Below are 25,976 nucleotides of genomic sequence, written 5' to 3' on the forward strand. Positions count from 1 at the left end.
ACTGATTCTTTTTGCTCAGCCCAGATGGACCAATAACTCTAAGAATGAGTTTACATTATTACAGTTGCTTTATCACTAACAGCCTTTTTTCCAAAATTAGCTTAAATATAATGAAATACCTAGATATATTTGTTTAACAAAGTGCAAAATGATATATGGATAACCCTTAAATAATCCTTATTTGTGTTGTTTTAGGTGAGTTTAAAGTAATAAAAAATATAATTCACTTTCTTCTGAGGTTATACTGTATGTATACTGTATACTGTACTGCATTATTACATTTTTTTAAGAAGAAGTGTGTAAGTTCTGTGCCTCTGTGCACCAAAAGTAATAGAGCGCAACAGTCTGGTTCCAGAAGTAAAAATCCTATTCATTTTTTTCATAGGCAAATTAATTTGTAATGATAGTTCTAAACTTTTAAAGACAGACCTACCGTGAGCTCTGAGGTTGTTAATCGATGGTATAAGCTTCTGTTGAAGCCATCAGTCTGTGTTAATTCAACTTAATGTTTTAGAAATGATAGCTGATATAGCTGTTGATTTGAATGTTTGTGGGGGATGCACTCCATTCCATCTGTTCCATGTGGAACACAAGATGGAGATTCTCTCTGACTGGCGAGTTGATGTGCCAGACGTCTCACCCTTTCACTGCATCAACCCCTCCTTTTTCTGCAACATCCTTTGTGGCCAGCAGGCTTTCCTGCGAGACCAAGTTTGTGTCTTTTCTGCAGATCAGTCTGTCAATGATCAAGGGCATCTTGTTTTTCTTTTGTATTACCTTGGCTCATGTTTGAGTTGGCTGTCCCTTGACCCCAATCCGCTTTGCCTCATGTTTGAAAGTAGTTTGTAGACTTCAAATACCAATTTATGCAGCAACATTGTTGAGCCTCTCCTGTGTTAAAACTAGACCTCTAGCCATCATTCATATCAGGGATGATTTCCATGTTTCTGCTAGAATCACAACTTAATATCCCAGACCTGTTGGTGCTTTTGTTTCATATCCATAATTTCTCAAAAAAGAGACAATAGACCTTATTCACGCTAGCGTCATCTTTGATTTTTAATCGACAGCGAGGCTGTGAGGGATATACTTATCATCACTTCAATGGCACGAATGGTGTAAAGCCGTTTAAAGCTCCTAGATCACATCTGATTTTCCACAACTCATGTTGTCTGGAGTTCTTTGTATACTGAATGTTCATGGACAGATATTTTATCAATGTTTTGTCCGTGGAACGATCCAAAAACACTTTAAACTGCAGTACAGCCCACTGAAGAGACTGTAAGTCTATCCCTCACAGCCTCATTGTCAAAGATGGCGCTAGCATGAATAAGGTCTATAGCTTTGGTTCTTGTACCAAGCAAATAGAAGTGAGCAGATCAGAATTTCTTTGTATTCCAGTGCGTGTTCATAACACTTGTTTTTATTAAGTGCTTCTCTGGTTCTCCTCCTGAAGTAAAGGTCTGTATTACAGACTCAACCAGGGGAATTTATGTAAAATGAGAATGGAATTTCTGTTGTTGCTGCTTTTAAATTGGTGCTGTATCTGAACTATCCCTTTAATGCTAAATGTACTGTACAGGGGGCCATAGATGCATCTGTTTCTCAGTAGAGATAGCAATTAATTGCTACAACATGGCCATACGCATCATGAGAATCAGATTTTTAATTTTACCATATTCACAGCCCAATGTGGTGGAGCCATGACGGATGTTAGCGGAGTGGTTTTGAGCCCTGGTTTTCCTGGAAACTACCCAAGTGGTCTGGACTGCACCTGGACGGTCACCCTTCCCATTGGCTTTGGTACATGCATGTCTTTACATGTCTTTTCATTGTGCATGAATGAGCTTACTATTGAGTGAAACATACAGCACTTTATCGGTGTTAAATATTGCTGTTCATATGTTGTTTAGGAATCCATGTGCAGTTCCTGAACTTCTCCACCGAGGCCATCCATGACTACCTGGAGATCCGCAGTGGGCCGGCTGAGATGGGTAAAGTGATTGACAGATTCAGTGGACCGCAGGTTCCTGAGTCTCTGTTCAGCACAACCCATGAGACCAGCTTCTTCTTCCACAGTGACTATTCGCAGAACAAGCCTGGATTTCACATTACATACCAAGGTGAGTTTTTGAAGGATCACTTTATCCACTGAGCATGTTACTGAGTGGTGAGGAATGTACATGAGATTGAACCCTAGAATGCATAGCTAACATTCCCCCTGGAATGCTTAAGTAGGTCAAAAATGATACAATTAGATACATATTCTTGATAAAACTGCTTGTTTGTGAATTAATAATGACAATTTAGACTGTGTGTGGTTATGGGTTTACTTACTACATAATTTGGGGACAAAATTGGTCTCAGATGTTAAATCTGACAAAACCCTCCTTCTTTAAACATTTGTGGATGTCCTCAAATGGAAAAAACACAAAAAGTTTGAAAGTTAGGTTTAGTCTATAGTAATTATAATCAATTTTGTATAAAAACAAAAAACAAATAAATATATGGTTTGTGTCCAGTCCATTTAACTAGCAAGTAAGTGTGTTTGTGTGTGTGTGTGTGAGAGAGTGAGAAAGAGAGAGAGAGAGAGAGAGAGAGATGGCCTCAGCTCAGTAACAAATATACTGTAAATCACTATGAATAAAAGCATCTGCTTAATGATTGCTTGCTATTTACTTCCTTAATAAATATAAATCTGAACATGATTTTACAGATGGAAAATCAGATTATCTATTTTGAGCCACATTTATAAACTAGGTGTGTCAATACAAACTCCTTTTTAATGTAAAAAAAAAATGGCAAACTAAATGTACAAACATTCATTTCACATGATCAAAGGTAATGCACCCACAAATAGACTGTAGAGTCAAAATGGGCAATTGTATTTATCCTTCTCACTTATGAATATGTTCTTTTCTGTTTTTCTCCAGCCTATCAGCTGCAGAGCTGTCCTGACCCTCGACCCTTCAGGAACGGTATCGTAATAGGCAGTGACTTTAGTGTGGGCATGACAGTGTCTTTCGAGTGCTTACCTGGTTACTCACTCATCGGGGAGACGTCTTTAACCTGCCTCCATGGTATCAGTCGAAACTGGAACAATCCTATACCACGCTGTGAAGGTACGTGCTTGTTTTTCTTCTTTACTTCTTACTGTAAGGTAGAATGCATTTTGTAAAATGAGGATGTCTTTATATACTACCTTAATGCAGAATTGAAATTGGATGACCCCAGTTTTTCATGCATGCAGCTGCTCGTTGTAAGTTATTATAAAAGTGTCACCGGTCCCTTACAGCTGATGACATTATACGCTGATGTAAGAGATATGCTCATGAGTGAGATTTATTGCTTATTTCAACAATTTTACTAAAGGCACAATGTTAAACAGTGCCATGCATCTTTATAGCGAGAGAAAATGTGCAATGCTTCAGTGGTCAACATTATTTTCCAGAGCACAATGAACTGATGTCATATCAGAACGATCTCAGCTAAGAGATTACATTTAGAAGACAAAACCTTAAAAGGTGTATTCAGTAATGTTTTGTTCATGTGTTGCTGGTTCTTATTCAGCTTCCTAACTATTGATACCACTGTGGTTTTGGACTTCATACTGATACCCATGGGCATGGATTCAGTATTATGTAAAAGAAAAAGTTTTTGGTTACCGATGTCATTGTACAAACATTCCATTCATATTACTTTTCACCCATGATCTATTTATTCTGCAGTCGAAAGTATCAAATAATAGGGTTGTTATAGCTGGTCATGTGATCTCAACATGGCGGCCACTATTGGGAGGGTACCACATTTATGTAAAATAAAAAAACTTTTTCTAGGCCACTGATATGACTAGACTATGTCTCATGTGTACATCAACAAGGCTCAGCAATAATGATTTTTTCGACTGGCCTGGTCATACTAGTACTAGTAGATTTTTACTTGCCCTGCCAACAATCTGGCTGGCCCCACCACAAAAACAGTTATTTTTAGCAACATATTTTTTTATGTGTCAGAAAAAAATGTTTAAGTGTGCTTTCACAAAAAAATAAATAAAAAATAAATAAATAAAAAACATTTTTTACAACAAATAATTTTTTAGGTTTTTCATTCACAATGATGGAAATTGTGTACTGTAACTCATGACAGTTATTCATAAACATTAATGATGGAATATGCTGCAAAGCATTACTGATTTGGGTATAACTTTTTAAGCTAATGCTTTCAAGATTATCACAAGTAATTTTCGCTATTTTGAAGATAAAAAAAAAAGGATCTATGTCAGCTAGATAACGTTAAGTGACATATTTTACATTTTTGCTTTTATCCAAAGCGACTTCCAGTGCATTTAAGGCATGCAATTTATCAGTTTGTGTGTCCCTTGGAAATTGAACCCATGATCTTGGCATTGCTAGCACCATGTTCTACTAACTGAACAATAGAAAAATATAGTGTAAATCAGCAAAATTCACAACAACAGTGTTAAGCACATCATTGAGCATGCATAACCATGATCAACGAACACACGTAGTGACAGCAGCACTGGCCTGATCGGAAAGTGATAGTTCCATCACCAGGCCTGAGCTCTCACATTAACCCCTGGTCATTGGGCCATCCTTATTGTTTAGCCCTGTATCACCATATGTGTCATAAATGAATGAATGAATGAATGTTACATTTATATAGCACTTTTCTCACAGTACATTCAAAGCGTTTTACATAGTGAACAGGGGACTCTCCTCAACAACCACCAGTGTGCAGCATCCACGTGGATGATACAACGGCAGCCGTAGTGTACCAGTATGCTCATCACACACCAGCTATTGGTGGAGAGGAGAGAGTAGAGATATACAGCCAATTAATGGAGGGGGATTATTAGAAGGCCATGATTCATAAGGGCCAATGGGGGGAATTTGGCCAGGACACCGGAGTTACACCCCTACTCTTTACGTAATCTCTGCTCTGGGATTTTTAATGACCACAGAGAGTCAGGACCTCAGTTTAATATCTCATCTGAAGGATGGTGACTTTTTACAGGGTAGTGTTCCCATTGCTATACTGGGGGTAAGGAACCACACAGACCACAGGGTGACCACCCCCTGCTGGCCTCACTAACACCTCTTCCAGCAGCAATCTTAGTTTTTTCCCAGGAGACCTCCCATCCAGGTACTAGCCAGGCTCAACCATGCTTAGCTTCAGTGGTTAACCAGTCTAGAGCTACAGGGTGATATGGCTGCTGGCTAAAATACAGTTCATGTCTTTCTGTGTAAAACTTTTGAAGTGGAAAATTACTTTTTGCACCTTTAATATGCTTTATGAACAAATTTTATTGGTGATAACATTCCTTTTTCCTGCCATAAAAGCTTTGTGTGGCGGAAACATCACCTCCTTGAATGGTACCATCTTCTCTCCTGGTCACCCCGCTGAATACCCCAACTTCCAGGACTGTGTGTGGAGTGTCAGGGTGCCCCCTGGAAATGGCATCTACATCAACTTCACTGTCCTCAGCACTGAGCCCATCTACGACTACATCACCGTGTGGTAAACTCTCAAATGAATCTCATGAATATGTGATGATGAACTTTTTAGGAATCAGTTAATATTCATCAGTCCATGATCAATAATAATGACACAGTAAGAGGTAGGCCTCCTCTGTTGAGAGATGGGACCAAAAATTTAGAGGAATGACTAACTTATTTTTTGAGCTGTAGGACCAAAGGGTCTTTTGTGGCCAAACGCAAAACGTCCTTGAAAGCAAGACATTTACTCTTTGTATGCAAAACAGCTTTGTGGTCCCTTGGAGTGCACCAAAGCACATTTGCTTGTATTTGAGGAGAGAAATCATCTTTTAAATCCAACAAAACCATTTCCAGGACAAGCTGCCACCCCGTTTGCTTGGCTAGGCATCACGGCCTCACTCAGCTCCATTTGCAAAGCATTTATATAAATAGCCTTTGCACAATTCTTCAAGTTAGGAGTACATTTTCAGGGTTATATTTAGTTTTTGCTTCTGCTTAAAATGGAAAATGTACTGTACTTTATGTTATTACGTTACACCAGGCTTTGTGTGCCCTTGGTTGATGTGAAAATGATAACCTTAAACATCGAAGAAATCTAAATAATGATTATTCATTCTAATGTTGCTCTTGTAGTTTAGAATTTGATTGCAAGTTATAGTGATTTCTGATTTGTGAGCTGCTAAATTAGTTCTGTACATTAAAAATGATGGTCTAAATGATTCTTTAGCGAATCAGTCTAAATCAAACTGATTCCTTATTGTCCTAATCCAGTAATCACGAGTAACTGGAAAGGTCATGGAAAAGTCATGGAAATGTAGATTTAAACATTTAATGTAGCCTATATGTAATATGCATATTTAACATTTAGATTTCCTTTAAATAATTACATATTACATACTGTATATAAATGTATAAAACATTTCATCAAACTATCAGAGTTCCAGACTTTCTTTGCATTAATTTTCCTTTTGAGCATTGTCTTTTTTTAACCATTTAAGAAAATATTTTGCTAATTGGGTATACTGCACTTTATTGGGGTCTAAAAGTTTGAGACCGCATCAAAAATCTCTGATTTCTTTTCATCTTAGAAATAAACAGTTTTAGGATTTTGAAAAAGATAATCCATGATGTAAAATGAAGAAGAAATATTTAAGATTCTGCTCTATTTCTAAAAATAAATACATCTGTGACTTTGACCAAGTTAACTCCTTATTACAAAAGGGCAGGACACAAGATGCTTTTTGGGATATTCTTAAATCATGTTGAGATAGAATGGATCATCAGGTAATGTGCTTTTTGAACACTAAAGCAAAATATATACTGTACAAACCAAATTCTATTAAATATTGAAATTCACAAAAAAATATTTACAATTAATCTTTTCACTGTATACCTGCATTAAATCATATTAAAGAATACAAAATAGAAGCATTTTAACTAGTGGTCTCTGAATTTTGGATCGCACTGTTTATGATATTGATAGATTTATGAGGGAGATACAGATAATAGCAAGCATTTGCAGGACTTGTGTTCTCACAGAGACAGTTTAGGCTGTTCAGATGTTTGGATGAGATGATGCTTTTGACTAATTGTCCTTCAGATTGTTGTGACACCCAGTTACGAGGGAGACAGAATAATGCACAGTAAAACCCTGGATGTATCCAATAATTAATGTAATCTGTTCACTTTTCATATCAGAGGTCCTGATTCCAAAGGGTACTTTTATTTATTAATGGCTTCTGCACACCCTGAAATCCACATTGTTTTAAATAATGCATTTTCAGCAGAGATAGAGGTTACTTTTTTTTCCTTTTTTTTTTTTTTTTTTCTTTGCTGTACACCGTCTGAAATAGAGATTGTATTTACATTGTCCATTGAAGTGCTTCAGTCTGTCCTGAAACATAAACTACCGTATACATTCAATAGCATATGCACCATTCTGTCTTGCTCTCTCTTTGGGTACTACATCAGTTCCTTAGTGTGCTGCTCCTTGTGACCAACTCATGTATCATAGGTGACCTAGATAAAACAGTGTCTTTTGGTTCATTAGTACAGCCCTATCGTAGATATACAATACAAAGACTTTAGCTCAAAACCGCCATGCATTTCTGCTGGGCTGGCCTATTGTAAAGAGTGAGCTAGATATGGAAGGAGGATAGCTTAATAAACCACAAGACACAGAGAAATGACTGCCAATTTTGCTGTCTTCGCTTAAAATTCCATTTCAGACATTACACACTGTGTGACTGCATAGTTGTTATTTTTGCTGGGCCACTGGATTTAAGTCCCATTTCAGAGACTGTGGTTTATAAAAGCAACTTTAAGCGGCATACCACAGTGGAAATCAGTCTTAAATATTACATTTATTTAGTCCCAGTGTAATCACTTAGTCACTTTTTTGGGTACTGTATAGAGTACATTAAGTATATGGCTGCATGTGTAAGGTAAATTTTTAGGTTGTGAAATGTCAGTTTGATATCAAGCAAACTGGATTTCCAAAAGCCCAATTGGACCCATCTGTCTAGAGTACATTTCAGCAAAAAGTTAAAGGAATACTTCACCCAAAAATGAGCTTCACTTTTGAAAACCCTTGCGTTTTTCCTCTGTCCTTGCGATGCACAATCCCAATTGAAATCTATGGATTCGCAACATTTTCTGACGCATTGTAAACTCTAGTGCGTAGGTGCTTGAAGTCTTTACTAGCTGTTTCAGACCACACAATTTTGCAATTAAATATACTAACATTAAATGAGTTAGGACTGTCTTAATTACAACTAATCATGTCAAAAATTCTAGATGTTGCCATGGATGAAATTTAATGTTTCTATTTCCAATTTTTGCAGGGATGGTCCAGACCAGAGCTCTCCACAGATTGGTCAGTTCAGTGGTAACACAGCACTGGAGTCAGTCTACAGCACATCCAATCAGATCCTCATCAAGTTTCACAGCGACTTCAGTGGAAGTGGTTTCTTTGTGCTCAGTTACCATGGTGAGATGTTGCCTTTAATCATACAGGACAGTAGAGAAGTGACAAACAATGGTTAAAACATTTAGGGGTGGGCATGTCTGAGCATATGCACCATCCTCCATGCCACATCTCTGATAAACCACTTTTACCAGATTACTCTACCAAATCGATTACTGCCTAACCATATACTATGATTTTTAAAAATGCAAACGATAATGGACTTCAGTCAGGTTAGGTCTATATTTAATTAGTCGCAAATGAAAATGAGGCTGTGAGGAATACAATTACAGTCCACTCAATTTATCATACTTATAGTTTTATATTTATCAAAAACTCTGGAAAACATGGGTTGTGAAAATTAGACAAAGTCATGGATATTAGACCAAAGACATAAAGGCTGTATTATCCTCTGAACAGAATATAATTCCATCCCTTAAAGCCTTGTTTTTATTCACGTCAAATTAATATGGCATCTATCTACCATGACTAAGGTCAGTTAAACCAGTTTTTTCAACTGTAACTGTTTAAGTTCTACATCCTTTGTCTCTTCGGGAGACTCTGAAGAATGTAGTGTTTTTCACACTTTCATCTACTGATGTCCAGTGGATTCCAAGTGAGACTTTCATGTTCATGTCTTGCAGCCTTATGCATAGTGTATGTAAACCACCTTATCATACTCACATGTTTATATAAATTATTGCTTAGGCTTGTTTAATATTAATAAAAAAATTGTCTAAGGCTCTGTGGCAGGGCGGAGGGCGGGGCTGGGTCGTGATTCCGCACACCCGGCCCCTAATTAGGCTGATGAAGCCCAAGAGGTAAAAAGGTGACCGGAGACGGCAGTGTGACAGAGAGAGAGTTACGGGCAGCTGTCCGACACCTGTGTGTGTCTTTTGGTTCAGTTTATTATTAAAATATTATTTATATTATCAAGCCAAAAGACACACACAGGTGTCGGGCAGCTGCCCATAACTCTCTCTCTGTCGCACTGCCATCTCCGGTCACCTTTATCCCTCTTGGACTTCATCAGCCTAATTAGGGGCCGGGTGTGCGGAATCACAACCCGGCCCCACCCTCCGTCCTGCCATAGGCTCTTTTCAAGCCGAGAACCTGAGATGACCTGCAAAACAACGTTAGAAAACTGGTGCATTCTGTTTCAACAATCATTTGTCAATACAGTGTGTCAGAATAATTTCTAATTTGTCTGACTAACAGGCACTCACACCGGCTTGCTTTTACACTGATTATATTGACATAAGTTGAGCCTCTGAGTAGTATTTATGGTTTGTTACATGCTTTCATATTTATTCTTGGCCCATGTCAGCTGTCACTCAGGGCTTAACGATTCCAGAGACTTAATGGAGTGAAATGACCATTTCATGCTGTGAGTCACACCAACAATCAGATCAAACAAATTTTCAAAGCCACATGCTCAGAGGATCAAATTTTTGGAAATACTAAAGTAATTATGAGGATCAGTTGAGGTATGGGTTTCTTTGATTAATCCAAAAAAATACATATTACATTCCGTTACTCAAACGTAATGGGATAGTTCACCCAATAATGAAAATTCTCTCATTTACTCATGCCTTATGCCATCCCAGATGTGTATTACTTTCTTTCTTCTGTTGAACACAAACAAAGATTTTTAGAAGAATATCTCAGCTCTGTAGGGCTTTATTGATTGTTTAGATCAGTGTTACTATCAGAAATAATTAATTATTTCTTTAGTAATTAATTAATATTTAAATTAATTAATTTAATCTAAATCAATAAAACTTCATATGGGGCTCCAGTAAATGTAGTGTGCTACGTTTAGGAGCGGGTTTGGTTATTAGCAATAATTAATAATTATCAAAGACAATTATTAATTATTAAAATCAATAGAACATTGATGAGAATCAATGTTAGCTTTTCCTAATCCTTTAAATCAACAATTATCAAAGATAATCGTTAATTGTTAACATCGATGAAACATTAATTAAAATTGACACTTGCTTTTTGATCATTCAAATTCAACAATCATCAAAGATAATTATCAATTATCAAAAATCAATAGAATATTAAGAAGGATTAACATTGACGGGGCACCACTCTGGAATCAGGGACTAATAACCAGATAGTATAACAGTCTCAATATTATATTATATATATAATATATATAATATTAGATTGTTTTCTTAGGAAAATCGACATCCAAAGAATATCGATTTTCGGGGAAAAAAAACAATGAATGAAGGTTTGAATCCGAGCACTGACATCCCGTCAGCATGACACAGGTGTATGCAAAACAAACTAAAACACTTCTCTTTGTAATATAACAAAGTTTATTTCTGCAGTAATATCAATTAATAATTAATACAATGCAGTCAATAAACTTCTGACTTACAACTACAAACTAAACAGTGATTATGATTAGATATGGAAATCAAAATAATCCTATAACACATGAGGGGGTGTGTGTGTGTGTGTGTGTGTGTAAGGAGGGACGCGCACAAAATGGCGGACGTGACTCTCGTGGAGAGTATGTCATGCGAGACTTCCGGCCAGAGAATATGGCCGCGAATGTGGGCGGAGAGAAACCAGTCAATGGCGTCTACCAGTTACCGCGTGTATCCGCTTGTACGATAGCTTAGGGACAAAGCTAAGCTTTATCACGAAGCTATCTACTAGCCAAAAATGTGTCCGAGAATGTTTGTGAGGGATCGCGCGCGCGTGTGTGTGTGTGTGTGTGTGTGTGTGTGTGTGTGTGTGTGTGTGTGGTTAGTACGAGAGAGAGTGAGAGAGAGAGAGAGAGAGAGAATAAAGTGATGGCCCCAAAGCCGGTTTCGCGATCGTGGGTGAGGAAGCAGCTGTTAGTTTATCACTCAGAGACGCGGTGGATGGCTCGTAAAACGTCCCGCGGTCTTTGATTCTTTAATGGATATACTCAGTTTGCCGGTCTCACCCACGATGGTGGAAATGCACAACAGTCCAATGTGGTTGGACCACAATACAGCAAATCAAATTTGTGATAATTAATACCTGAGTATTAATAATGAGCGGACATGGCGGTCCGTAAACTGTACAAGCAATAACCTTGGTACACAAGAATAACACACTATAATATTCTATCTCTGCCCAGACGTAAACCTCTTACTTGCATCGCATGAGGATGCAGAATGTGTGTTCATCCGTTCTTTAACTCAGACTCAGTTCCTCGAGGCTCGGGTGATGACGGGAGGCCGTTTCCTCGCTCTGTCGGCGGGCGGTACGGCTGCTGATTCTCGGCGGGCTGGAGGAGAAATCAGCGATGTTGACTTGATTGAAGAGGGAAGAGAAATCTTTTCTCTTCACTTCTGCAGGCAAACGGATGAAGATGTGGATTGCTCGCCGGTCTCCTTCGGATCCGTTAGAGTGTTCGGTGGAACACAGAGTAATCTCAACTCGTCCAGCGAGATGGAGATTGTATGGCCACAGTTTCAAGTCGGACGTTACTTCCTTGTGCCACGAGGCTGTACCTGAGAGCAGCGATGAGCAAAGTTCATGTGTATACACACGCCGAGCAAAGTTGCTGGAAGCAAATCCCGGAAGCATTTCAGAGGCATTTCTACTCCTGATGATGTCATGGTTGAGGTGCGTTCTGTCGTGTGCCTCATCCAATAGGAGTTGAGAGTTTGATTTTTTTAGTAAGCAAGTCTTCATGGGATTTGTAGTCTGTTTTGGACTCTCTTTGTTTGATTTTGGCGCGATTTTTATCAATAAAATCTATGACTTGGTATGTGGGGGCCTGAGTTAGGTTTTACGACTGTATTAGGCCTGCCTTTGTCTTCTATCTGAATACATGAGGCCCAACAACTCTGTTGGTCCATTCAATGCAAGTGAATGGTGGACAGAACTTTGAAGCTCAGAAAAGCACATAAAGGCTGCATAAATGTAATCCATATGACTCCAGTGGTTAAATCCATATCTTCAGAAGCGATATGATAGGTGTGGGTGAGAAAAGAACAATATTTAAGTCCTTTTTAACTATAAATGTCCACTTTCACTTTCACTTCCACATTCTTCTTCTTTTGTTTTTGGCAATTCGCATTCTTTTTGCATATAGCCACCTTTTGTGCAGGGTGGAGAATTTGTAGTAAAAAAAGACTTAAATATTGATCTGTTTACACCCACATTTATAGTATCCTTTCTGAACACATGGATTTAACCACTGGAGTCTTATTGATTTCTATTATGCTGCCTCTATGTGCTTTTTGGAGCATTTCGAAAAAATGTGTGTGTGTGTGTGTGTGTGTGTGTGTGTGTTCAGCAGAAGAAAAAAAGTCATACTCATCTGGGATGGCATGAGGGTGAGTAAATGATGAGGGAATTTTCATTTTTGGGAGAACCATTCCTTTCAAGCACTAATTAACACTTTAAAGCAATAAGCCATGAGAAGACAGTGATTTTACCACGGTTAAGGGGTTTAAATTTATCAACAATTTTCAGAGTAAATCTAAACCTATTCTCATTTGCAATACAACCTTGCAACTTGGCACATTAATATAGAATCACAGATGGGCGTTTATGGTCATTGTACAACGGCTTCAAACATAGCTCATCCAATCAGAATTAAGAGTGGAAACTATCCATTTTATAAGTATTTTTAACGTTGTGTGTCACAATCTTCATATTAGGGTGTAAATCTGTGTTTTGGCAGATGCAAAGCCTTTTGATTTGAGATTTAAAAGGTTTTATTCTCCAAACCATATTGTTTTTTTACTCCATGAGTTCTGTTTCTCTGCCCATCTTTTGTAGATTGAATGAGAATTGCAAATGACAAATTTTCCATCTGCAGATGCTTTAGACTGTGATGTGCATACATAACAAAGAGAGAGGATTGTCTATATTTACTTAGATTTGCCCTGGGAATACCCCCATCCATCATAATGAGTTTAACTTTTCTTTTTGAGTTGGATTAAATGGGACACCGAGTTGAAAGACAACTTTATTTCCAACCATCCGCTTTGATATGAATTAGCAAAAATTACCAGTGATTAAACTGAAATATTCATCCAGTATTTAGTATGTTATCTAATCATATTAGGGCTCTGTCGGGTCTGCTGATCTGCTCTCTAATGTCGCATCCTCCTGTGTTTGAAAGCCAATCTAACCAAAGCAGCTTAGACAGGAATCTATGGAATATGATTATGAGCTCGAAATGGACTCTCAAATGCAGAAATCAGGCCCCTTCAAATTCACTCAAGTTTATTAGAGGGGCTTTACTCAATATTCTGTCCAGACACCAAGGACATCAAAGAGGCATCTCAGAGTTAGAGAATCACCAAGCAACCCATTTTAACAACTTGATTTTAAAGTTTCATTCTAATGGATCTCAGAAACACATACACGCTATCACGCACATCCCCTGCTCCTTGATTCATCATGGAAAAACTCAAGACAAAAAGCAAAAGGTTATTGCTTAAAGGGATAGTTCACCTAAAAAAATACTTAATTCTGTCATTCTGACTAGGGGGGCCTGGGTAGCTCAGTGGTAAAATACGCTGGCTACCACCTCTGGAGTTCACTAGCTCGTTAGCTCGAATCCCAGGGTGTGCTGAGTGACTCCAGCCAGGTCTCCTAAGCAACCAAATTGGCCCGGTTGCTAGGGAGGGTAGAAGACCATGGGGTAAACTCCTCATGGTCTCTATAATGTGGTTCGTTCTCGGTGGGGCACGTGGTGAGTTGAGCATGGTTGCCACAGTGGGTGCTGTGAAGCCTCCACACGCGCCATGTCTCCATGGCGACATGCTATGTCTCCGTGGCAACGCGTTCAACAAGCCATGTGATAAGATGCGCGGGTTGACTGTCTCAGACACGGAGGCAACTGGGATTTGTCCTCCGTCACCCGGACTGAGGCAAATCACTACGTGACCACAAGGACTTAAAGCACATTGGGAATTGGGCATTCCAAATTGAGAGGAAAAAAATAAATTAAAAAAAATTCTGTCATTCTGACTAACATCTTTTTTGTTCCTTTTGTGGAAGACACAAAATCAAACAGGTTTGGGATGCCATGAAAGTGAAGAAATAATGACACAGTTTTAAATTTGTATTAAAATACCCCTTTAAATTTCATGTAAATTTTTCTCCTGTTTCACGTCCCCTTGAAAAGCCTCTTCTTGGGAGTAAACTTGTGATTTTAGCCACTTGGCTACTGATCAGAGCTTGTATGTTCAGCTCTCCAGGCCACCCCTTTTGTTGCCTATGTTCAGCTCTCCAGGCCACCCCTTTTGTTGCCGTTCCATTTTGGCCACTTACCCCAAAACACAACGGACTACTCATCAGCAGACACACTGAGAAACCGCCACATGCTAAGTGGGCCTCAATAGTTAATTCGTGTTTTCCAACCCTGCTTTCTGAAAGCTGAACTTGCCAGTGTCTTCCACCTCCACTTGTCAGCTCCTGATGTCCTCAAGATGAGGAGCTCAAAGGATCTTGATATTCATCTTAATCAGTCTGAAGTTTCTACAATTACAGCTTCATGTCAAACCTTGAATAAGCGTGTGCGCTCCGAGGCCCTGTTGCGTTCACAGATTTCATTAAAACCAGAATAATTAACATGCCAGTTTTGCAGCGCAAAGCTACTAGTTAATTATCATCAACACTTACAGCTATATATACATTGCACAGGGAAGGCTGCAGTGTTGTTATACTCTCAAAACAAATGCATTACTCATGCAATCCATATCTGGATAAATGTTCAGTTAATTCCTTCTCTTGTTAAGTGAATCGCTCATTATGCGAGTCGATTTCTCGTGTTTTGTTCTTTGTGATAATAGCACCATGCTCCCTTGCTAGGACATCTATCTGATGTGAGTTTGTCAGTAGTAGATGTAAACGATTGATAAAGGTGCTGAGCAGGCCCATTCTGGAGACGCATCGAGTGCTGTGATAGTCACCCTTCTATGACTGGATGCCAGCACAACCCTGCACACCCCAAATTGTATTTGGACACTTACTTAAAAGTTTATGTATTTCATTGTATTAGTTAATAAAAAATCAAACTAAGTGGCATTTATTTTAAATAAATTTAGCACAAATACTTTTCAAGCATAACATTTTACATAAAGTTGGTCAATTATTTTGACCCTTTGTGGCTGCCAACATTAGTCCAACACGATTGCAGTTTTTTCACCCAAAAGTGAAAATTCTCTCATCATTTACTCCCCCTCATACCATCCCAGATATGTATAACTTTCTTTCTTCTGCAGAACACAAATGAAGATTTTTAGAAGAATATATCTGCTCTGTTGGTCCTCACAATGCAAGTGAATGGTGACCAGAACTTTGAAGGCCCAAAAGTCAGCATAAAAGTAATCCATAAAACTCCAGTGGTTAAATCCATATCTTCTTAATTGATATGATAGGTGTGGGTGAGAAACAAATCAATATTTAAGTTCTTTTTTTAACTGTAAATCTACACTTTCACTTCCACATTCTGGTGTGGAAGCGACTTTCACATTCAGCCACCTAATAGGTAGGGCTGGTTAAAGGTGGACATTGATAGTACAACCCCAATTTCAAAAAAGTTGTGACAGTATGAAAAATGCTAATAAAAACAAAAAGGTGTGATTTGTAAATAATATTCATCCTTTGCTATATTGAAAGCATTACAACTACACATTATATGATGTTTTACCTTGTGAATTTCATTGTTTTTTTTTTTTTTGTTTTTTTGTTTTTTTTTATGTATACAGTCATTTCAAATCAGATGATTGCAACACAGTCCAAAAAAGTTGGGACTGTCAAGTGTTTACCATTGTGAAACATCACCATTTCTTCTAATAACACTTAAGAATTTAGGCACTGAAGATAAGTTTGTTGAGTTTAAAAAGTGGAATTTTCCCCCATTCATCCATTATGCAGGTCTTCAGCTGCACAATTGTACGGGGTCTTCGTTGTCGTTTTGTGCGCTTCATAATGCGCCACACATCCTCAATTGGAGATGGTCAGGACTGCAGGCAAGCCAATCTAGCACCCACACTCTCTGCTTATTCGGCCAATATGTGGTTTCAAGTTGTCCTGCTGAAAATGCCGGGAAGTCCCTAGAAAAGACGGTGCTGGATGGCAGTATATGCTGCTCCAAAATGTATACATATCTGTCTGCATTAATGGTGCCCTCACAGATGTACGAGTTACCCATGTCATGGGCACTGACACACCCCTGGCCCATACAAACACTGGCTTTTGGACCTGACGCTGATAACAGCTTGGATGGTCCTTTTCCCCCATGTTCATGATATCCATTACAGATGAATGGTGGTTTTTAAGACAGTGATGTCTGAGGGATCAGAGATCACACGCATTCAGAAGTGGTTTTCGTCTTGCCCTTTACTCACCGAGATTTGACCAGATTCCTTGAATCTTTGAACTATATTGTGCACTGTAGAGGGAGAAATGCCCAAAATCCTTCCAGTTTGTTTTTGGGGAACACTGTTCTCAAAGTGCTGGATTATTTGATGAAGAATATTTTGGCAAATTGCCAAGTCTAGAATGATCCTTGCTCTTGAAGGACTAGGCTGTTTTTGGAGGCTCCTTATATACTATGACACGATTACCCCCTACCTGTTTAACATCTCCTGTTTCACATTACCTTGTCATTTTAACTCGTCAAATTGTCATTAGTCTTAAATTACCGCTGTCTCAACTTTTGGAGTGTGTTGCAATCATCTGATTAGAAATTACTGTACATAAAAAAATGTTAAAAAAAGAATGAAATTCACAAGGTAAAACATCATATAATGTTTAGTTGTAGTGTTTTCAGTATAGCAAAGGGAAATCAATACTTTTTGTTTTCGTTAGCATTTTTCATACTGTCCCAACATTTTTGGAATTGGGGTTGTAAAAAGGACTTAAATATTGATCTCATTTATCACCCACACCTATCATATTGCTACAGAAGATATGGATTTAACCACTGGAGTTGTATGGATTACTTCTGGTAATGTTTGGACTAACAGAGCTGAAATATTCTTCTAAAAATCTTAATTTGTGTTGTGCAGAAGAAGGAAAGTTAATGGGATGACATGAAGGTGAGTTAATAATGAGAGAATTTTCATTTTTGGGTGAACTATCCCTTTAATATGATGAACTACACCTATGGTTACTCTGCTTGGACACCTGTGTGAACTTTAGGGGAACTGACTTAATACATGCACTAAAGATCACAGTTGATTAAAAGTATTTACAAACATAGTTTAGAAAACTGTTATTCCTGAGAAATTTGTAACATAATTTGTTTGAAGATGCCAGTTGGTTTGACATCTTCAGTTTGCAACTGAATTTATACATTTTAAGAGTGACTTAAGTGTCTAAATACTTTTGGGGCCCATGTTTAAAATCATATCCACACAAGGATGCAACCAAATATTCAAGACTGGGGAGACATGTGGGGTTGGGGTGGGGTTTTGGAGAGAGGGTATGTGTTAAAGTTTGCAAAATGTCAGAAGTTAGCAAAATGACTTACAGCATTTTTAAGCATTTGCAACCATTAGACAGACAGTGTTTAAAGTCATTTTAAACTCTGTCATCTCATCTTTCCTTGTCTTTCTCTGCAGCCTACCAGTTACGAGTGTGCCAGCCTCCACAAGATGTGGCAAACGCAGATATCTTGATGGAGGACAATGAGTTAGAGATAGGTATGAACACACTGCATTTCTATTACATATGGTTGAAAAAAGGTGATTCTGACTCTGAAGTGCTAGCTTAAAGGGGTCATGTCATGTATTTTTTTTTATTTGATGTTCACTTAAAATGTTAGTACATTTTTGTTTGTTTTTTTGCACACACACACAAAAAAAACAACAACAAAAAAAAACAGTCGTATTGCAATATTATAAGTCCTTTTTTCACCCTGTCTCTGGAATTATGCCTGAAACACTCGGTGCTATGTCCCCTTTAAGACTTTAAAATACACGGCCACTGTTATGATTGGCTAAAATCTTTGCAGAGCAAACAAACAAAAATGTGGTGACAAATGAACACCACATCTTGACATCACAATGTGGTCGATTACTTTTTGCAGAATGTAAACAATAATTATTCTTTTTAGACTGGAGAGGAAGTTTTGAGTTCTGAAACTTACAGTATGTTTTAATAGTACAATGACCTCTTTTATGTAAAAATATCAAGGAAAATTGTATTCCTCATGACCTGACCCCTTTAAAGTAAACCAAGTTTGTGCTGTGAACAGTTTACCTTCAGATAAAATTTGTTTCATTTGTCATTGTATCAGTTTGTTCAATGTTAAAATACTCCTTTCTCAGTTTAATGTGCAGAGTCTAAAAGTGACAGTAAAATGTTAATCGCTACTTCAATTCACCTCTATATGCTCATCATCTTTTACCACATATCCATCCCCTAATCCACCTGTTATAGGAGTCTTGAGTCATTCCAGCCAGTAGGGGTGAGTAAAAATATTGTTTTTATGATTAATCGCGAACTTCATTTGAACGATCTCAATATCGATTCTTATATCCCAAGATCGATCTTTCACTCAGTGCGCAACCCTCCACTACAATGAGAGGAAATCATTCGCATTTGCAACCAAACTTTGTGCTATGCGACTAAAGTGAATATATTTGGCAACTGGCTGGTAAATGTTTACATTTCACTCACCAGAAATTGTGGTTTAGTCGTGAAGTGTTCAGCAGAGAGATCTTTTCACAGCGTGTTGAGAGTAACAGTTGTTCCATGTAATGTGCTTCAAGACGAGATCCACGCAACCCATTTGTCATTGAATACTGTCTCTTTTAATACCCTTTCTTTTCTTTACAGTCAGTTGTTGATCAAAAACAACTACAAAGTTTTTTTAATTCTAATCATGCATGGCACAGATGAGGTAAAGCCATTTGAGTCCTCTAAATTAACATGCGCTTATTTAAAAGTGCTGTTTACAGAAATGCCGTTTTTGCCGTTACAGAACCGGTTTTAGCACGTGTTCAACAAAACAGTGTAAATACTTGTAAATTGTAAAAATTATGCAGTTTAACAATAAATATATAATAATATATGAAATATATCTTATTGATTGAATACATTTATTTGTTTGTTTTTTTAAAAGTCAAAATGTGACCAAAATGATGAAAAAATAATAAAATATAATTAGTAAAATTAATATTTTCCTAATGTAGTTAAAAGGTCTCCTGTATAATTAACAGAATTAGCTGGGAGATAATTTATTTTATATGTAAGCAAAGGACATTATATCTGAAATAAACCCATATGAATCGATATTGGATCGAATCGAAATCCGAATCAAATCAAGAGCTTGTGAATCGGAATCAAATTGAATTGGGAATTCTGTATCAAAACCCATCCCTATCAGCCAGCTTACTATCCTAATCCCTCAGTGCCAAAGTGACTACTAAATTAGTACTATAAATAAGAGACCCATTCATAGCTCAAGAGTTCTCGTCCACAGGCATGTTGGCATTCTTAAATATCAAGTCTGGCTTTTTTGATTGGCGGTACAGAAATTAGGCCAGTACTGTAAGCAAGATGGATTCACGTTACCCTGTTGCCTAGACACTATCACTGCATAGGAATGCTCCTCTGCATAAGAACACTCCAGTGCGTCATACTTTTGATGTGCTTTTGATGTGCTTACACATGATTATTTTTACATAGATGCTGGAGGTGGAGGGATGTTAGGGGGATTGTCGTGCAAAGCCAATGCAAGCAATTCATTAGCCAGGGCTGCAGACTCTGCTGTCTTACAGCTCAATTATCACTCTTCAGGTTTAATATTAAAATATATATATCTCCACCACCATATTACTGGCATTTGTCTCCATTAAAGCCATAAAGGTTGGTTAGCTGTCCCACCTAATTAAAATAGACGCTTAATCATTGTAAGTCTTTCTCTCTCTCTCTCTCTCTCTCTCTCTCTCTCTCTCTCTGTCTTTCAGGTGATATTATACGGTATCGTTGTCACCCTGGATTCACCCTGGTTGGGAGTGAGATTCTGACATGCAGGCTAGGGGAAAGGTTACAGATGGACGGACATCCTCCTTCCTGCCAAGGTAAATGTATTCTTCAATAATGGCTCTGTCTTCGACTTCAGAGGCAGCTATTTTGGATGAAGGTACGCCTAAAGGAAACTGGTTCCACGCTGGCTTCCGAGGCACCATAATGTCATGTCAAATGATATAGAAAAAATTCAAGTAAGCTTTAGACATAAAAGCAAATTTGTAATTTTTTAATTTTTAAAGTTCACCCAAAAATGAAAATTCTCTCATCATATACTTACTCTCATGCCATCCCAGATGTGTATGACTTTTTGGAAGAATACTTCAGGTCTGTAGGTCCATAGAGTGCAAATCAATGGCTGCCAAAAGTTTGTCCAAAAAGCACAAATTTCCATCATAAAAGTAATCCATACAACTCCAGTGGATTAATTAATGTCTTCTGAAGTGAAATGCTAGGTGTGTGTAAGGAATAGATCAATATTTAAAAAAGATTTTTTACTAAAAATGGTCGCTTCCTGCCAGCTGTGGTATGCACGCTCACGAGGGTGGAGTTCAAACTGACTCTCGCGTGATGTAAACTTGTTGGCATGTCAGTATTGTCAGATCCCTCAGCTGGTCTGATATCGGCAGGGGAAAAAGGTTCACTGCACACCCTCAATATTTTGAGTGACTCAGTTTTAACATCCCAGTGAACAGTGACCACCCATACTGTAGCTTCAGTCGCTTAGGACCATTGATAGGGAATCTGTGAAAAGTGAGTCTTTCCCTTTGCGATGATGCCCGCGGACGTAATCTAAAATTTTTCAATAGGTTGAGGCATCCAAGATAAGCACACGCAAGCACCATTTAAAAAAAGAAACCAACACAAACACAAATACATCTATAGCAAAACCAATTCAGCTTCTGTATAACATTCCTCCTCCTCTGTTGTAAACAACACTGCGCTTCCGTATTTTGCGTATTTAAGTGTCAGTTCTCGCGTGAATTTGCCAACACGTTTGCGTCACACGAGAGGCAGCTTGAACTCCACCCTTGTAAACATGCATAACATGCCAGAAACAAACGTTTATAGTAAAATATATATATATATATATTGATCTATTTCTTACACACACCTAACATTTTGCTTCAGAATCCTCTGGAATCACATGGATTACCTTTATGATGGCAATATGTGCTTTTTGGTGCTTAAAGATTTTGGCACCCATTCACTTGCATTGCATGGACCAACAGAGCTGAAATATTTTTCTAAAAATCTTCATTTATGTTCTGCTGAAGAAAGAAAGTCATTCACATCTGGGATGGCATGAGGGTGAGTAAATGATGAGAGAATTAAATTTTTTGTGAACTATTCCTTTAAATTCCATCATCATTTACTCACCTTAATGTGTTCCAAATTGATATGACTGAATTTCTTCCGTGAAACACAAAAGTTAGGCAGAATGAAATGTATCCGTGTATGGACTGACATGGGGGAGGGTAAATGACGACAGAATTTTGATTTTTAGGTAAACTATCCTTTTAGTAACTAGTCACAAGTATAAAAAAAAAAAAAAGTTTAATTCAATTTACTCCTTTCAAACAATCCATTGGGTGCTGTTTTATTTTATTTTTTTTCCACCAAACTCTGAATTACACAGAGGATATCATTATATTGTGGGATATCATAGGCAACAAAGGAAGCATCTGTGCTACCTTCAAAAACCTACCTGATGGACATGCCTTGTTGCCTTCCTACCGCCGGCAGCATTTTTAAGCTCTCGGACACAGCCAATATGACACAGTCCCACCAGCCTCCATTTACTAGGATTATGTGCCGATTATGGCTTTTCTTTCAGACACCAGTGATGTATACAGTAGCGCAGAACAAAGGTTAAAGGTTTGAACATACGAGAACGTGTTGCCATAGAAACGGCCAACCTCCATCCACAACTAAATCACAGGATATTCTCAAAGCTAGACTATAAGCTCAAATCACTCAGAAAAGTATCATACATGTAATGGAGGGTAAAATGTGATCAAAAGTGGTATTGCTTTTAGTCCACGAAGAGCTCAGTCATTCCCGTCACTATTTCTTCCCTGGGTTTGGAAGTTGATGAGTGATGCGTCTCTTGCTGAGTTTAGTAGCTCCATCTTTCTCCCTGCGTCCCCATGAGAGAGTACTCACTTTGTTAGAATTTGTCCTCTGCTTAGATTCAGGAAAGTGCCTGGAAACAGTAGTTCAATCATTTGTCATGCACATTAAAGCAGTTTTAGAGCAGAATAAACAAAGTGGGCCACAGAGCAGGAGTTCTCATGAAGTGTTTTGCAGAGTATGTAATATTTCAGGTTGACTTGATGAATTTGTATTTTTTTTTTTTTTTTTTTTTTTTGCAAGATGGCAAACTGCAATTGCCCTCCACCTAAAGTTTTTGAAAAAATGTGATACCAACAAACTGATTTATGGATTATTTTCAACTAAGTGAAGAATTGTGGCAATCTCAGCAGTGATAAAAGATTTGAATGATTAAACTTGATTAAACACGCCTAAGAGGTGATTTTAGTTGTTAATTTAAGGTAAGTTAAGTTAATATCAGGTCAGATGCCCATCTTGTTGTTCGTTTTGATGCACATCTTTTTCCACCAGTCATCTAGTGTACAAGGTTTATGATTGCTTGTTTTGTTTTTTGTTTTGTTTTGTTGTTACAGCAGTCCTCTAATCTAGTGTTCTAGTTATAATCTTTTTATGGATGACTGCTTTGAACAAAATGAATACACAATAAAATAAGTTTTTGAAAATATGTTTTTTCCACAGTGCAATGCCCTGCTCATGATGTTCGATTTGACTCATCTGGGGTGATTTTGAGTCCGGGGTACCCAGACAGTTACCCCAACCTACAGATGTGTTCATGGAGCATCAATGTGGAGAAAGGCTACAATATCACCCTGTATTTTGACTTCTTCCAGACCGAGAAGGAATACGACATACTTGAAGTCTTTGATGGTAGACTTTTTTCTCATATAATCTAGGCTGTTATTGGTAAAGGCCAGATTTACACTGAATTGTCATAATTATACTGTAAAATATATATAACAGTTATTTTATAAATAAACCTGTGTAGTATTTAGTGTATATGTGCATTGTATAATGTGTACTGATATAAACTGCTTTTCTTTTCACTGCATGTTTTTACTAATGTAAAGTTTGAAAAGTGAAACTTGAACTGATAGCAGACTAATAAGTGTGGATATTCTATGCACAGAGAAGACACTGTTTATCGCCAAGGCTCATATTATCTACACTTTGCCTGCTTTGCCTATTTTCAAGATATTTCCCAAAATAAATTTCAAGAGCCAAAGTCAAATTGTGTTTCTCCAGAGCGCCAACCCACCATTATAAGTTTCATCTCTTTTGACAGGTATAATTTCATATAACAATACTCCTACAAACTGTCTCTTTATCCTTTCCCCTCTATTTCTGTTGAAGGAGCCACGATTCATAGTCAGACACTGGCCACATTGAGCGGTGACCTCCCCACACCCTTCAACATCACCACTACCGGCCACCAGCTGCTTCTGCGCTGGTCAGCAGACCACGGCACCAACAAGAGAGGGTTCCGCATCCGCTATGTCGGTGAGTATCAAAGTATGTATCCATTTAAATCTCTTTATCGCTTGCACGCTTTCCGTCCCTGGTCTTGAATTTGAGTGAGCATGCACATTTTGGGCTGAGGAAGTGTGATCACTTTGTGTGTGTGTGTGTATGTTAGGCGCTGCACCGACTGCTCATCTAGTCAACTAGTCAGTTAGTTTTGCCACTAGTTTATGCATTTGGTCTGTTTCGGCAAGTTGTTGATCACATGCCACTGTCCACAAACAGATCCTAGTGTGTCCCAGATATGTGTTGCCAAATATATGCAAATATATATTTGGAATCACGTAAAAGTGAAAATATAGTAAAACTGGAGCGTTTTGTGTACACAAAACACGTTATAGGCGAACTGTCATCTATGTTAATTTGGAGTGTTCACATAGGCGCATCGTTTTTGCAAACCACCCAGAAACTAATAGAGTGCCTCCTAGAGACTCACAGAAACTGTAAGCGACTGGGACATCACTTTTGTTTTGTTTTTTTCACCGTTTATGACAAAACAAGCAGCATGGATCTGGCAATGAAAATATGTGCACATTGGTATCTCAACATTATCTCACTGATGCTGCACAGTATGTGGTGAGTCATTTACATAAGGTAAATATTGACATTTAATTAAGGTATATATTGATACTTTTCTGTACCACCAGCCGACTAGTAAAAATGAGTAGTCGTGCAAGCCCTTGTGTACATGATTATTACATTTCAGTGTAAACCTCATTTCATCTGATAAACTTGGACATGTGGTACTGATGGATTTATGTTGTCTTCAGTGCCCAAGAGGCATAGGCACAATTCCTTACTTGAGAGTGGGCCTCATATATGTTTGACAAATGGCCTTTGCAGCTGGGGTCATGCGCTTTACAGGCTCTTGGAAAAATCATACTGACAGAACAAGAAGAGGTAGAGACCCATTGGCACAGTAGTTGCACTTATTGACCCATTGCTCTCTCTCACCACTCCACACCAATTCCATGTGTTATTATTCCAATATTCCATTTTTGCAGAGATGAGTTGGAATGCAGCATTCTCTTGGACACTACCAGAGGAATACACTAAGAATGCATTGCGCCCGCGGATAGCTCTGTAAATTTTCACACGCTGTCCGCGTCGGTTTTAGGGATGTCAATTTTCTGACATTTTCATGTTCGATTGTCGTGGAAATTAACTCTCAATTAATCAGTTAATTGTTATTACCATAAAACGCACGTGGAGGTCTCCAATTAATATGTGCATGTAGCCTACTATTTAAATATAATTTAAATTAATTTAAGTATTAATTAAACTGATGATCAACAAAAAATGAACAAACAACTCTTTTAATAACGTTCTGATTACCACTTGCTTTCAGTGAGTGAAAATAGCACAATGTTAATTGCATCAGGCAAATTCCACTGTCATTTCTCAATAAGGAGCAATCTATAACAGGCTTCTTTTGCATAAAAATTAGGCATATTCACACTGAAAAGATTGACATTGACTTAATTTTAATACGTCTGCCAAAGCACTAAATTAGTTAAACATTAGGCCTGGTCAAGTTGGACTATGGTTGGTTTCTAAATAAGATGATGTTTTTTTGTGCTGAAATATACCACATGCTAAAGTTGTGCAACTGTATAGTGAATTTACCCCTACCAACTCTTAAGAGACATGCTAGTACAATTTTTATGGGCATAACATTTTTTATTATCTGCAGGGTTTTTCTAAAGCATATTGTCTTTTCATTTTGGTGGGAACATGATATTACATCCCTAGATATACAATGTCCTGTTCAATTTTAAAAAGTTTTAGGCATTTCAGATAGTGACTATATTCAAGAAGTAAAATACGGAGAGCTAACTTTACTATAATTTCAGGTGGTGTAGTCC

The 25,976-nt window shown here is 37.9% G+C and overlaps 1 protein-coding gene across 2 annotated transcripts in view; it reads left to right on the forward strand.

Annotated features, from left to right (window-relative positions):
* csmd3b (CUB and Sushi multiple domains 3b) overlaps positions 1-25,976 on the forward strand; it is a 715,228-nt gene that overhangs the window by 601,728 nt on the left and 87,524 nt on the right. For both annotated transcript variants that reach the window (XM_051664389.1, XM_051664390.1), the window contains exons 40-48: positions 1,687-1,803; positions 1,914-2,123; positions 2,934-3,122; positions 5,361-5,538; positions 8,360-8,505; positions 18,066-18,146; positions 20,418-20,531; positions 23,272-23,460; positions 23,944-24,090. In XM_051664389.1, coding sequence (XP_051520349.1) covers positions 1,687-1,803; positions 1,914-2,123; positions 2,934-3,122; positions 5,361-5,538; positions 8,360-8,505; positions 18,066-18,146; positions 20,418-20,531; positions 23,272-23,460; positions 23,944-24,090 — 1,371 coding nt within the window. The remainder of the gene's footprint in view (positions 1-1,686; positions 1,804-1,913; positions 2,124-2,933; positions 3,123-5,360; positions 5,539-8,359; positions 8,506-18,065; positions 18,147-20,417; positions 20,532-23,271; positions 23,461-23,943; positions 24,091-25,976) is intronic.

Source organism: Myxocyprinus asiaticus, chromosome 30 (genome assembly GCF_019703515.2).
Source record: "Myxocyprinus asiaticus isolate MX2 ecotype Aquarium Trade chromosome 30, UBuf_Myxa_2, whole genome shotgun sequence".
NCBI classification, from domain to species: domain Eukaryota; kingdom Metazoa; phylum Chordata; class Actinopteri; order Cypriniformes; family Catostomidae; genus Myxocyprinus; species Myxocyprinus asiaticus.